The sequence below is a fragment of the Rhagoletis pomonella genome, unplaced genomic scaffold, assembly GCF_013731165.1.
Source record: "Rhagoletis pomonella isolate Grant_MI unplaced genomic scaffold, Rhpom_1.0 Rhpom_scaffold_00013, whole genome shotgun sequence".
NCBI classification, from domain to species: domain Eukaryota; kingdom Metazoa; phylum Arthropoda; class Insecta; order Diptera; family Tephritidae; genus Rhagoletis; species Rhagoletis pomonella.
In genome coordinates, this window is record NW_023458567.1 from 684,388 (window position 1) to 700,300 (window position 15,913).

At 38.9% G+C, this 15,913-nt stretch overlaps 1 protein-coding gene across 1 annotated transcript in view; it reads right to left on the bottom strand.

Annotated features, from left to right (window-relative positions):
- Window positions 1-15,913, bottom strand: part of LOC118748435 — a gene marked incomplete in the record, with an annotated part of 80,798 nt that overhangs the window by 59,213 nt on the left and 5,672 nt on the right. Inside the window, 2 exon segments of the mRNA XM_036482856.1 lie at window positions 7,825-8,095; window positions 8,212-9,712. Coding sequence (XP_036338749.1) covers window positions 7,825-8,095; window positions 8,212-9,685 — 1,745 coding nt within the window.

Sequence of the window (15,913 nt, forward strand, 5' to 3'; positions counted from 1 at the left end):
ATGACGGAAAATCGTTCCACAATACATCATACTCCTACCCTGTCGAAAATACAAACAACTATAAAAATAATGTTAAAAATTTACATAGTACAAAGACCAGCTACGAGCTGCAATTTGTTTATTTTTATACTCAAATTTACACATTGACCATGTTCGGGAACATAAATAAAAATTTAACTTTTAGCTTTGCTGTTCGTTTTCGTCCCAAAAGGAGAACCATAAAATAATTTGGCTTCCGTCTCGCCTGCAAATTTCCCCCATACCACGCATACCGGACATTTTGAAATTAGTATCGTGGTTCCCGATATTCCGCGCCCATCTCTAATTTCTACATGCACATCCTATCAAACTATGAAAACAAAGACAAAAGCAACAACGACACTGAAGCCCTGCCGAATTTCACTGCGTTCGCTGCTTTGATGTACAAAGTAATGTCAACCGCAATGCGCCACTAAAAACACATTCGAGATGAATTTTGCATGAATTTTACAGCATAAATATATATAGAAATATGTCTGCGTGTCAGAGCGAAAAAATCGCTTTTCTCATCAAAGCGAAATACACTAATTACCCAGCAATTACTTGAATGTTGTCTGCGTAAATTTTCTTGAAATTGCGCCTAAAACTGTGCTCTTCCGTTCGCCCACCAGCTCAATACAATTTCACCATTACAGCTGCTACTGCTGCTGCCATCTGCTATTGCATAAAATTTCAATTTTACTTATGCTGCCTACATCAGTATAACAGACGAGCGTTTTGTAAGCTTATACTATCTATGCTTGTGTCGTTTGCATAAATGCTTGAAATGGCGCGGCATATCCTACATGTTTAATTATGCTTTAGAGAATTTAAAATGGCATCGAGTCTACCAAGCAACCACCATACTCACACACATACATAACTACATACATACATACATATGTACATGAATATGGGTATGCGCCTTCAATTATGCAACAAAATCTGGCTATTAATGCTGGCAGCATTGGTAAGCCAAGCAGACGGCAGCAGCAGTAATGGCGTGCGCCTAACAAATAAGAAAAATAACAACAAAAACAACTAACAACAAGAAGACAACTAACAACAAAAATAACAACAATTTAACAACAACAATAACCAACTAAGCTAAATGACAATCTGCGCTCACTGACTGACTGACTGACATTCAGCCTGTGGTTGATAGTTCGAGCTGGCAGGCAAACCAAGCAAAGCTGGCGTAACCCCAATTTCAAAGGAAATTTACGCAAACGACTTTGCTCGGTTACTTAGTAGTACTAAGCGCAGGATAATGACCAGAGGACAAGTGTATGATGCTGTTGCCGCAGTCAGTGCTTGCGTTGAAGTGGGTTTTTTGGGGGGAGTTGTGGGGGTACTGGCGTAAACCTGTACGAGTATACACAAACACATAGTTCTAAATGAAAAGTGAAGCAACTAAAAATAAATATCCAGCCTAACTTAAGTGCGCTGAAATTGAATTTGCGGTCAAAGAGCGCAGAATTGGAAATTTTCGAATTTTCGAATTTTCGGAAGAATTTCATGCGGATTTGTATGCATATGTATGTAGATATTGTATGTATTTATGTATGTATGTACACGAGTTATAAAATCGACTTTAGCCTAGAATTATTTCCAATAACTTTTGTTGTTCGTACTTGGCAAACTGAATTTGTTTTGGATGTTAGTGGATGGGTGACTAAGCATTTCATTTATAAATGGAAAAAAGTTAGGCACTTACAAAGTTGCTTTCATGATAAATATGCCCTCATAGTCGGTGTACACTTTTTTTTGCAGCTACAAAGGACAACTCGGGCGAAGTTTGACAGTTAAAATTAATTTCGAAGCTTTTTATTGCTCGCAACCGCAATGGCTTGATAAATAGTGAAACTTTTATTGCGCAAATAGTTTGAAGTGTTTTTGTTTTTAATTTCTTTAATTCAGTTTTTTCAATACTCAACTCCCTCCGAGAGCAAAATCACCTCAAATACGTGACAAACATCACTCAATTAAAAGCAGATTTTGCAAAACGAAAAAAAGCTGCACCAAAGTAATCGATACAAAAATGTCTACCGAATAAGCAAATATAGATGTATGTACTGTCAAAGGATAGCCAAATATTCGCACAATCATTTATAAATAACTACTGCAAATGCCAGCGGATGGCAATAATAACAGCACAGCCACAATCGCCATTAGGGTGACACTAGTAGTACGACGGCGGTGTAGCTTCGTAGCTCAGTGAATTGGTGAATAAATCGAAAGATTGGTCGCGTGCTCTGCCCCAAAACATGAAAGCCAGCAAGCCCCAAGAGTTGCCACCACCACCTCTTTTCAATGCTGCAGCAGCAGCTCATCAATAACCGAAACCAAACGAAAGTGGAGCAATTCGGGACGTGTTGTGGCATGCCTGCGAGAAAGCGTGTAGGGGCGTGTGGCTTTGTACCTGCAATTTTGTAGCAGTTTTTATTTCGGCGCACAGCGTCCTTCTACTCGCATGCAGTTCTCAATTTCATCTTTATGAGCTGCTACTTCATGCTGCTTTCATTTTTTGTTTACGTGCTTTTCGTTTCATTTCATTTGGCATTCGCTTGGCTTGGCAGTCAAGTAGGAATATTATTCCCGTGCGCCGCAATGTGCTGATGGCAAAAAGTGTGAATTTGCCAACGGATCGAGTGGCATGTGGCGTGTGGCGTGTGTGGTGTGCGGTGGGGGTGGCGGCAGCATGCCAACACGTCCTTCGTGCAGCTCGCATCCATGCACAGCGCAGCAACACTCCAAAGCTCGTACATTCGCACCGCTTGCTTTGACTGCAGAAACATTAGCAAATTACGAGTTTACATACAAGCAGCGTGGAAGGTGTCTGCTTCAATTTACTGCTAGTAACGCGGTGGGAATTTGGAAGCATACTATATTGCATGCATACATATATGTATGTATGTATGTACATATCTGTGGCATTTCGATAAAACAACTTATCTCGAGTTAGGCCACTATCTCTTTAAAGCAGTATTTCAGTTAAATTCCAAACACAAATTTTAACGATTAGCTAGCCATAAGCGTAATTTAAGCAGCGATTTTAATAATTGTACAAAAATTTTAAGCAAAACGTTGTCTTTTTTAAACCAAATTCAAATCTTTAAAATTCACTTAAGTTGTTTTATAAAAATGCCACCTACTTTTGCAAACGAATTGTTGCCAACTGATTGCCAGGTGTGGCACGTGCCTTTATTTGCCACTGTGCGCAGGTGTGTGTGTGTGTATGTGAATAAGTGTGTATGTGTATAAGTGTGTATGTGTATAAGTGTGTATGTGTGAGATAGGTTGTTGATGGCAGCTTTGTGGCGAATAACTAATGAAATTTATTTCATGTCCACAAAACAAATTGAATGATAAGGTGTTATTTGTGCAAAACAATGAATTCTGATTATGTGGCAACAAAAGTAACTAAATTTTTCGGATAAAAATTTTAAAAAGCTTCGGATAAATGCGAAACTGTACGTTTTTTCGACACTAAAATAAAAATGCTTGAAGTTTTAGTTTTGAATAAATTTTATATGTAAACAAATAGTGTAGCCAAAAATTTAATCTACTTTATTTTAATTTGTTTAGCGTGTAAAATTATATGTACTATTTTTTCCAGTTCTCCGTTTGATGTTGATTTATCTACAAATTTTGTTTGATATTATTTTATAATATTTCATCTCATATTATTTTAAATTTCTTGCTATTTTCTTAAATTACCGATAAAAATTGTATTACAAAATGCTGTACCGAATTTTAGCTTCATATCATTTTTTTTCTCTCTCCTACGTTCTGCCTGTGGTAAGGTATTTATTTATTTTAGTTTTCGATAATATTTTTGCAATTTTCCCTTAAAATAGTATCCTTCGCTTAAATGTAAATTAAGTAGAAATTTCCTCATTCACTTACATTTACGAGTGTCGCTGCTGCTCTGCTGGGTGGTTGCGAATGAATCCTTGTTTCCGCTTCGCTTAACCGCAATCACTCGCTGTTTCTCGCTTTTAAATTTCTTCGCGTTTACAAATCGCGGTACGTGTTTTTATTAAACATACTTCGCGCCACGTTTAGCGTGTATTCACGCGCTCTATATTTTCACATAAACATACAGAATTTACAGTTGAGTACTCGAAATCTCTCTGTGGCTTTGCTTATTTGTCTGTACATAGTAGAATATTCGATTATGCTGCTTTTGCTATTTGCAGTTGCGGCGGTTTCTTTATAAAGTGTAGAACGTTTTGGTTTAAAACTGTGGCAGATTAAATTCGCCCCTCACAGACACGCACGCGTTTACTCACTCACACTGACAGCCAGACAAGCATAGATGAACATATAGGCGAACTTTCAATGACAAAAAAGTGCTAAATTCCATAAAAGCAAAACATATGTAGTAGTACTGTGTAAGCGGATGCGGATATGAACCCGACAGCGTATACTTGCACAATTGCCCAGTACATACAAACATATCGTACATAAATATGTATATGCAGTAGGCGCTTGAGGAGACGACGAAAAGGTCGTTGGGTACCGCACAACTGTTAACTTTGCGCTTCAGCTGCTGGCGTTGGCGACGTGCTCAAGCTCACCTCGTAGTAGTTACTTTCTTCAGCGCTTCCCTTTTCGCTGCCAGCGCATTCTCGACTCGTGCAGACATTTCAGGAGTTGTTTGCTTCGTGCGCCTTTCGCTGCTCACTTGGTCCTTCTGTCGCTCGGTCAGCCTGGCTCGTTGATGAACTTCTCGCTACTATAGCTACTCTTTGTTCACTGACTCGTACGGTCGGCAACTCCACTTTGCTTTTGCTCTTTCGCTTCCTGTCATCCCAATATTCGAGACAGTCAACGGGAATCCTGCTACACACACACACACACTTACTTACATGCACACCCACACAGAAACAAAGCCATAGACATAAAGTCTCGCAAACTAGGATACGAAATGCGATATGTATTTAAATATTACTTGAAGCACGTTATTTGAGAGTTTATTGATTTTTTCATTTCCATATCCTTGCGCTCGTACTTTGGGTGCTTGTGTCCCATGATGTGTTCCAGCGGAAAATACCACTTTGGCTAAATACTTTTGCTATAATTGTTTTCAACTCATACCAGACACGCACACACGCACACATACACAGGCATACCAACTCGCTCCAACACTGCCACATTCACTTATCCACTCTGGAGCCCCACACGCTGCTCGGCTTGCATTCGTTTGATCGTTGCGCGTTAATGAATTATATAATTTAGCAACATACTTTCACTTGGAACACGTTCCAGTTGCTTTTTTCTCTACTCTACATATCGCTGCGGAAAGCCCATAGACTTGAAAATGGGTCTTCTCCGTCAATATTCCAAAAAAAGAAAGCACCAGAATCACATAATTGGCAATTTTTCAGTAATTTTGTCGTTTTTCAGCGTAAAAGTCTGCCTTTTTCTATATGCTATATGCACAATTTGGCCCTGTGGCTTCAGTCTGTGTAGATTGGGGAAAGCACTGTTCGGACCGTCTTGTTAGCGTTTTGCTTCCGCGAATTCGTTTGAACACCACCAATAGAAAAGACAAACTGAGCTCAGACGAGCTCGTACATGGAAAATTTCGCCCAGAAATTTTTGAGGGCATGAAACTAGGCGCAGCCGAGTGTTTAGCGAGAGTAAGAGAGCCTGCTAAAAGCTTATAAAATCGACAGATTTGTGGATTTTAGCTCACATGCCGATGCACTCTGAGGCGACAAGTGGTGGGTGCATGAGAAATCGTGTCAATTTGCCGGCTGCCGATGGTTTGTTTACATGCCCGAATGCTTAAGGCAATGCTGAATTTTGAGGTTAAAAATTATGTCAAACAGGGTTGAAATTTGGTAGAGAATTGAGACTTAGAAATTTGTTAGAGAAAAAAGCTTTTACCACCAAGTGGAAAGATTTGGATTTTTGAAAGTCGAAGGGAAACAGACTTAAGCCCCTTTTTACAGTGGAGAGTTAACTCACATTCGGCATTGAACGTTTAATTTTTGTACTGAGCAACAACCAAACAGGCGTTAGAAACGAGCGAAATGAGCGAAATTTCTCAAATGTTATTCGTTTAATATGCGTTATTTTTCTAAAATTTTGACACAAGTGTTCCAGCAAAAGAATATTTAATGGTTAAACGTACTAACTTCAGTGGATGCCATTTTACCCAGCTGTCCATAGCTCTCTTCCACAAGCAAAAACTCCCGTATTTCACTGCGTTTTCCTCCACTGCGATTCGCATCCGCGTGCTCTCTTTCTCTCTAGCGCAACCAATTAATGCGCATGCGCCAATCTTCCGTCTATGCTGAATGTATACACAAACAGTGCGACCAGCATATTGACAGACAGCAAAGATGTGAACTGCGCTCAACTAGGCCGTGAGTCTTTGTTTATACAAGAATTCGATGCAAATGCACGAAAGCGCGTGCCATGCTGCCCTGAATGCCACATCCGTCCTGTGCTGCAATGTCTGTTTACCACCCGTTAAGCGTTTTTCCATTTGCTGCCACTTTATTCCGGCATCGCCCACAGCGCTCACTCTGCAATGTTTGTTCTTTCATCTGCAGTGCGCTTTGCATATTTTTAGGCTGTGGAACGTAGCGGGAGTGCAATGCCAAAAAAGCGCCAAGCATGCAATTAGCCGCGCCGATGAAGTGAAATGCAATGATGAAAGCGAACAATGCAAATGAAAGGAAAATTATGTGCTTTGTTCTTATAGAGCCCATACAAAGGGGGAGAGAAGATAGCGCTGTAGGCGCGCGGTCGTCACCGACGGTTTGCATTATTTTGGAAAAGTTCAGCTGCAGTTAAGCGAATAATAAAATTGAAGAACTAATAAAAAGCGTGTAAAAGTTTTAATTACCGGCGCGCCTGAAAGTATGTCAAACCTAAAAGTATGTAACATCATTCTGACGAAATGAGGCAAACTGCTAATGCGCTACGACAATTTTGTCGCCATCAAATGTTGAATTTTTAATAAAGATAACTAACAAGAGCGTTTCAACTCTATCCACCTGCCCAAGCACCAAAAACAAAAAAAAACTGACGCGAATTAATTAAAAGTGAATGACATTTTATGAGCGCCACTGTTGCCATTTGGGATATACATATGTATATACGCTTCGAACGTATCTTCTTCGTGGGCACGCGCTTGTTTGTGTAGCAGGTTTCTTCCTGTATGGGCTGTGTGAAACGTTCACTCTTTGTTTCGAGAGGACAATGAACGCTGGCTGTCATTTTTTAATTGCAAAGCTAAGAGCCCAAAGACAGCAGTCAACAGACAGGCAGCCAACGCCAGGCCAGTACATACATAGAAGTGGCATTAAAGGCTTAATAAGAGAGCGTCAGTCTTTTTAATTATTGATAAGGCGCTCGTAAAAAATGCAGGCGCAACAATTAGAATTTCCTCATGGACGGAAAGTAAAAATGTATGACCCCTACTTCTGCCATATTACGAGTATAATTATTTCACAGTATGAAACTCGTTCAATAGAAGCATTTTAAAGGCGGGCGGGGCGCGGTTTCTTAATTGTTGGTTAAACGCGAATCACTGCTAAGGTACTCCTTAACACTTTGGCAGAGCTTCAAATTTCAACTGCGTTGTTTTTAAATAATTTTGTTTAAAGTCGATTTCTGAAATATATTTCCAATGCAGCTTAGAAATTCGGAGCTCAGCTGCTTTACACTCCACATCCGCGCGCATTTAACCAACGATTAAAGCAAACCGCTTTATTAAAATAAAAATAATGAATTTTTATACCAGTGAGTTAAACGAAAATCGTTTTTGTTTGCGATCGTACTCACTTTAGTCGGCGGTCTCTGTGCCACACAGCCAATTGCAGACGTTCGCCCGCGACAGCAGTATCCGTTTCCGTTTGCGCCTGCGCCTGTGCGCTCAAATCAAATCTGAAGCGGTGATCGAAGTACGGACGGCTTGAATGCCGATGCACAGCCGTACGCTGGAAGTAATTCTCCGCTGGCTTATTGGCTGGTTTGTTGCGTATCAGCGCTACCTTAACGTACGCATTCAGCGCAGTAGAACCATTTGGACGCTGTAGATCGCGACAACGTATAACTGTTAAAAATAAGAAGAAGAAGGGAAATTGAAAGTAACGGCGTTTTTACTCTAACAATAAATTGTGTTTCGTGATTTTGCTATTTTAACCACCGCCCAATAAAGTTGGAACTCACCATGTACATTTAATTGCTGCCGCTCTACGTGTATAGACACCTCCACATTTCCACGCACGGCGTTGCTGCTCGGGCCTTTCCATGAGCCCTGCGAATTCCGCGATGCGCGTCCGGAACCGAAGTGATCGCCCATCATGGAGCTCGTATTGGAGGACGCCACCGAGCTTCGTTTTGCGGCGCTGCTAAAGTCCGCGTCGTCTTCCTCGTCGCTGGCCGATGAAAAGCTTAGACAACGCTTGATCGAATACGTCTCTTCCAGCGTCGGGGTTGAGCTGCGCTGCTGTAGCTCAGCTTCAGTAATCTCTGCTGCCGCTGCAGATGTTGCTGCATAATTACAGTCAACGACGTATATTGAGTTTGGTGGTGTTTGCATTGCTAAAAGTTCAGCGCGAGTCGTGCTGCCATGCTTGAAGAGCGGTGTGTCCGGACTTGGTATGCCATCGGGTAGCGTCAGGCCTATCAGTGGTTGCGGCTGCGGTGGTGTCAGTCGTGAAGCTGCGGCCGCTTCCTGGGCTATTCTCCGACGCGCGTCTGTTGTCTTGGTGTTCTTGCGCCGCACAACGCGCTGCCGCTTTAAATGCGTCGGCGTACGCACCTCCATTTCATGGATGCTCATTTCGCTGTCGCTAACGATGGCCGGCGAATCACTGCTGCCCTGCGCGCGCGTTGCTTGTAACTGTTGGTTGCTCTCTGTGTGACCCATTGCCTGCACCCGTTGTACATCTTTGCGTGCGCTCTCTATAATTGCATCCAACATCCGATCTAGCGTCACATCGCCCATGCGCGAAGAGGAGAGTGATTCATCGCGCGATGCATTGCGGAAACGAAAATGGCTAAGCGGCGTATCCTCCGGCTCTGTGGTCGCAAAATCATCGGAGAAACGATTACGCGTCGTCGGTGTGTCGCTGTTATTTGCATTCCGACGCTTCACGTTCAATGGCACATTGGCTTGCGTTTGACAGCGCAGAGCGGGGCGCGTGGGCGTGTAGTCAACGCGCAACGGACTCTTGCCGTTGCTGAGGTCCTGAAAGGCGGTGAGACTCGTGTTTCCGAAAGGACTACGCGTAAAATGTACGCCGAAATTTTCTTTATTTGCGGTACTGGTGAGTGAGTGACGAACGTGACGCGGCGAATGCGTTTCCAGTTGGTTGTCGAGTGAATAGCGTTGTATGCGGCGGCGTTCAAGCACGTGCGTCATAGTGGGCATTTTTTTGGGGGCGTGGTTGTTTGCGAAAATAAGTTGTTGATGTATTTTAAGGTAATTATCTGTGGACCGGCGTTCAACAGAAAACGTGGGTTGGGCGGTGTTGTCAGTGACGTTTTTATTGGAGGAGTTGTTTACGTTTCGATAAGTATGAGTGTCAAAAGCAGTGTTGTTGTTTTTGCAAGGCAGTTCGCTGTATAGATTTGTGGAGTTGAGAGAAAGTGGAAGGGCTTGGAGATGTGTGTTTTGTTGTTTTGCCCACTTAAGCATTGCTATGAGAACGGTAGCATTTGAAGTCTGGAAAAGATAGTGGAAGAAAGAGTAATTAAGGGGAAAATAAATATTCATAAAAAAGTTACTGACTTTTTCTGTAAATCATTGTCAATAATAATACAAAAATTGGTTGATATTTCTCTAAAACGAAATTAAATTTTCTGTTGACTTTACTAAAATAAATTAACCACATTAAGTAAATTAATAGTAATTTAAAAACAAAAAAATAGGTTCATGAAAAAGGTAAAAAAAAACACTCATACTAAATGGAAAATAAAAAAATATTATTGAAAATTAATAAAAAACGTATTTTAGTGTAGCGTTGTTATTTATTTAAATTGGAACTATCAACAATTTGAAATATATTTTTCGATTTTTACTGTTGTCGGAGTACCGACGCTTTTTAATGTTGAACGTAATTAAATGTCCGCCAGTGTTGTATTTGCTCGCCAAGACAAACGAATGTTGTTGGTTTTCGTCCTAGCTACAAGTAGACTTCTACTATAAATACACAGGGTGTGTTTAAAATACAGGGTGAAAGGGATGATGTTTAGGTTTTTGCATGATGCATTTCCGAACAGCAATTTGCGCAACTACTGGCGTTTTCGTTTCTACAAAAAATGTTGCCTTTTCATTACCCTCTCCTAAGCATTTGTTCAAAGAGAGCAATTAAAGGGCAACATTTTTTGGAAGAATCGAAAACGTCACAAGTCTCAATTCGAGATTCTCTTTCTGTTTGTCAGCGCATAATCAACATCTAATTCATATCTATCCTATGCTTATCAGAAAAAAAAAATATTTTCTTAAATTTGAGAGATACACACATATTTTATATGATTTTTATCACGGTTTTCCTGCATTTTTGCTTATAATCTTCCAAAAAAAAAAAATGAAATTTAAAAATAACTTTGGTATTTTATCAAAATTTTTATAACATTACATGCGTACAGTGACTCAAACAAATGTTCACATGTTAATTTTTTTTTATATTCATAATAGTTTTCAAGTGAAAAATTTTTTTCGCTATTTTTTTTTTAATATTGTTCTTGCTTTAACCAAAACCATATAAATCTTTATACAGAATTTAGAAAAATTCGACAAATTCGACAAATTTTCAACAAGTTTCCACTGGCTAAAAAACTGCGCTGATTTCTAGTTATCTTTTTTTTTGTTGTCGACTGAATTTGTTATAGAGTAAACAGCGCAAGACAGTTCGCAAAAAAAATTAAAAAAAAAAGAAAAATTCAATATTTTATTTGCCGTTAGAGGAAATTCAAGTAAGTAATTACATAATTCCGCTTTTAAAAGTTTGTACTTACGATAATCAAAAAGTAATGTTTATCAAAAATTACCTAAGTGCCGACCAATCTTGCCCGCTAGTTCTCACTGAGCCTCCCATTCCACCTTTCTACCTTAAAATTTTGCGAAATTAGAAAATAAAAACTCCACTTCCCCTTGACGATGCTTGCAGTTGCTCCTTGAATTTTAGATTTGAAAATATATGCCCTTATTAAAATACAGTTAATTCTTTTCGTTAGAAAAAACTGGAAGTAGAATTTTAGCGCAGCAGCTGCTCCAGCGATTTTTGACGCACAATCGATAACAAACAAAAGAATGATCAGCCAGACAAAAAATGAGGAAAAGAATTTTCTTTACGGCACGGAGGCAAATACCGATCGAGATAATCGTTTGAGCGCAAACTGAATGACTGACTTCATTGAATCGCAAAATAAAAGTGTATAACAACAGAAATCGCCTACGCTGCATGGCATACCAACGCATGCGGGTCCTTTTCACCTACATAAGCGCACGCATACACACACACACACCAAGGAGAAAGCAAAGGTGTATTGAATGTGCGCAGCCTAGCTGCTCCGTTTTCCTTTTGTTGCTACGGCTATGCATTGAATTCGCACCAGTTGAACGCTGGAAAATTGTTGCCACTTTCCGCGGCGGCCATTCAGCCATTATTGCCTTATTATTGCTGCTTTTGTTGTAATCAAACGGCATGCGGAGAAAATTAACGCGCGCAGCCGCGCTGCTTCATTTTTCGTGTTCTGCTTTTTTTGGTTTCTGCTTTGTTGATCAGCGGCGTAAAATTGTGACATTTGTTGGCTGTTGCACTACGATGCTCACAAGCTAAGGAGCAAGTCTTCTGAACGCTGTCGTGAAAAGAAATCGGAATGATTTCTTGATTGCTTGCAATCATCAAAGCCAAGCAAACATTTCGTTCTTGTTTTTTTTTTTTAAGCTATTTTGCTGTGGAAAAATATCACGTTCATTTTCTTTAAACTTTTGATTGTCACATGACTGATTCTGACCTTACCTTTCTGCCAAGGATACGCATTACAAGTAACGCATTGATTGCTCTTGTTTTCTATGTACAAATACATACATATGTACATATTTAAGTGTGTAGATACCCGCTGTTTTTGTTTTGATGTTGTTGTTGGTGCGACTTGAAGACATGCGCAAAAGTGGTCTCTATTGAATGACAGCTGTCAAGCTGTGTAGCTTTCATGTCGCGCGACGAGCGTCTAGCGCCACCGCTGCTCTATCCACTGTGGCCATAATAGGAGTAAGATTTCGCGGTGGTGCGCCTGGTCTAGGCGGAAAAGGTGTCGCTTAATGTGTATTTGATCTGATTTTGTTAGAATGTGCATACATATTTACAGCGTACACTGTATGTATAACTAAGGGGCGTTTTCGCAGTGAGAACTACTACGACAGTTAACTGTAAATGTTTGCGGTCAAAATCGACAGTTAACTTCCGACTGAGAGTTAACTGTCCACTGCAAAAATGGCCATAAGGAATGTGTGTTCTGGAAAGCAGTAGACGGCACTATGCGAGTGATTTGCTATTGAAAAAAAATTTTAATGAACTTAAGTACAGTGGTGTAAAAATAAATAGGGACGAGATATTTTTACAAATTGCCTACTTTTTTATTTAGTACGTATAATTTTTTTATTTTTAATATTTTTTTCTGACTGATTTATGCATTTCTTTCCATACACAAAAAAAATTTATGGAAGAAAATGTGTGAAAAAAAAATTACCAAAAATTAACGCAACTTCAAATTTGCTAATTATTATACTAGAATTTAATAGGCTTAAAAACTACAAAAATAAAAATAAAAAATCTGAAAATCTGCGTTAAAAGATGAAAATTTAGATGCAATTAAGCCCAATTTTTGCACACAGTTTGAAATATGAATTTTTAATTTTTTTTTTTGTTAGGTAATGATTTATACTTTTATAAAAAAATAATAAATATTAAATATACAAAAGAAAAATAGACAAAATCTTTTAAAATAACGCTTCCCTATTTATTTTTCCAACACTGTATTTAATAATCCCTATTTTATTACCGTTCAATATCAATATTTCTATTTTTAGATCATCATTTAGATATCCTTACTTTTTGATTTTTAATTTTTGGACAAGAATAATCGTGAATTTGAATTTTTATTTTTTTCAGTTGTTTATGTGTGTTACCGCATAACTTTGGGACGCATTAACCGATTTCTAGGTGTTACCATACTAATTGGGTTTAAATCCGATCAATTTTTATATGAGAATTGAAGTCGGGTTTGTTTTTTGCTTAAAAATTTATTGTTTTATTTCGATAAAAAAAAATCGTATATACATAATTTAAAAAATTATATTAACGATTATAATACAAAAACTAAATAATAATCAAAAATTACGCTCAAAAATTTATCAAAAAAAAAAACAAAAAATGATTTTTGTGATCGAAAAAAAAATCTAAAATAACTAACAAAAATTCGAAAACGGTATAAAAACCAAAAAGCGATTATTCTTGATCGAACAAATAAAAATTATAAAATAACAGTTAAATTTTATTGGAAAAATGGGAATTTAACTTAAACGGTTAAATTATTATTTTTATTATAAAGTTCATAACCGTTACGGTCTCTGCTTTTGTAAACTTTTTTGATGCCTTGCATACCTTCTTATCCTCTTCCCTAGACGTTCCTCCCTCCAAATATACTACACATAAACTGCATACTAGTGCATCTAGATCTGCGCATGTAGTATCCTTGCATGTCCTTTCGCTCTGACCGCGGAAAGTACAAATTTGCGTTTCTACGCAGCAAAGTAGCGGAATTCTGCAGCGACCGCCATCTCTTGCAAATCTGAAATGTTTTGTTTACTGCTAATAAAATTCCAGTTTGTTGCTAGAAACTGGTAATTTTTGTGATTTACTATCGTTAAAAGGTCGAAAAAGACGCTCAAATTCAACGACAGCAATAAGCAGTAAATTGCAAAAAGTAAAGATTGCGTCTTTAGCAAATAGAATAACAAAAAAAAAAAACGCAGAAAATCTCCAAGAGAAGGGTTGCGTCACAAGACAAAAAAAGCTAATAGAATTGTGTGCAAAAATCGGTTGCCTAAATGGTGCTCGCCTCCTTGCCTGCCTCAGATTGTCTGCTACGCGCTTGCTACACATGCGCTTCTTGAAGACGCAGCGCGCTTCACCATCAGAGCTTTTTTCTCTTTGTTGTGGCGGTCGCATTGAAACCCGTTTTCTTGCGCCCTTTGCGAAATGTTGTCTTTGCTTTTATTATTATTTTAATTCTTTTTCAATCTCTGTGATGTATCTTTTTTCCGTTGGTTCTCGCGCGTATGAGTGCCTGTGCGTGGTGCCTTGAAGACCCCAGCGCCGACGTAAGAAGCTTTCCGGTTTCCGTACATGCCACACAACCACACTTTGCGCCTGCGCATCCAGCTAAGACAGTCGCTCTGCTGATTTGTACATTCACTTTCTGACATTATTTCTGTTATTTCTGGCTTGTACGCGGCCCTCATTCGCGGCTATTTAATGCATTCATTGCCATTCAATTCAATCAGTTTCAATTTGCCAGAGTCGCCATTGGTCCCTAACGCTTTTGTTCTTATTTCGCATATGCAAGTCCTTTTTCGCATTTCTGGTTTTAAGTTGCTGCCGCAATGGGTGCGCGCTTTGTTCGAATAAGTTGGCATTTAATTACTTTCAAAGGAATTAATTTTGAGTGTGGATATCTACAAATTTTTGCACAGCATGCAACTACTGACAAGGCTAATATCAATTTGGGGCAAAGTGTCTTTATAAAGGGAAAAGTTCGCCTTTTCGAAATAATTAATTTTTTTTTTTTTTGGAAAATTTTATAAATTTTTAAAATTTTTTTTTTAAAGAAAATCTTTAAATATTGAACCCTGTGTTTATCCTGTTCCTTTTTTTCGCCTTCCTTGCTGTTTTTCTTACCTTAATTTAAAAGTACTTAAATGTGGTATACTCCGATAAATAAAACTACATCGAAAGCGGGACAACCCTTTACGGATTCAAGAAGCGCATGTCCGGTTCGAGTGTATCCTGCAGTTAACTGCTAACTAGCACATGTGCATGTATGTATGTGTGTACATATATATGCATGCGCGCTTATCCTTCTGCTTCAAGCCATTCGCAAACTTTTGCATACACAATTTTTTCCTCTTTTCTTTTTGTTGTTTTTATTATTATTATTATTCCCTTCCGAATTTCGATCATTGCGAAATTTCACATCTAAGTAAATGCTGCTTTGCTGTGTACCAAAGCGAAAAGTGCCTTAAGAATGGAACTTAAAAGCGATTCTGGGTGTATATTAAGTGGGTTCTTGACATTGTTCAGCGCCGCGCTTACCAAAACAGCCAGCCATTTGACTGACTGGCTGCCTTCACATTCACATGGGACAGCGCCAGCGCATGCAAATGAGTGGCCGCGCAAAAAAAGGCAGACGAACAGCCGCATACATACATATGTACATATATTTTTGCATGTGAAATATGATTTGCAGGAAGCTTGCAAGAAATTCATTTTGCGAACTCCTGTTGTGTTGCGAGCGAGTTTAAATATTTGGGGAATTGCATTGCGTAAGTGCTGTTGATTTACTGCTATTTAATGTAAATTAAATGCTTTACAAGAAGAAACGAAAGCAACAGGAATGGGTTAAATGGCGACCGGAGCATATAAATACTGCGTAGAGGCTAAAGAGTGTGTCAGACGTGGCAATATTTCCAACTTTTCCATGCAATTCGCTGTCAAATTGAGAAAGAGAATTTTTTTTTTGGCGATGTAGTGAACAGCCAAAAACATCTCTTTCTGTCACATTTAGGAAATCAGTTTCAGAAATAAAAGTTACAAGATGTGACTGCAATTGAGAGAGTGTAAATCGATTTCGGAAATAT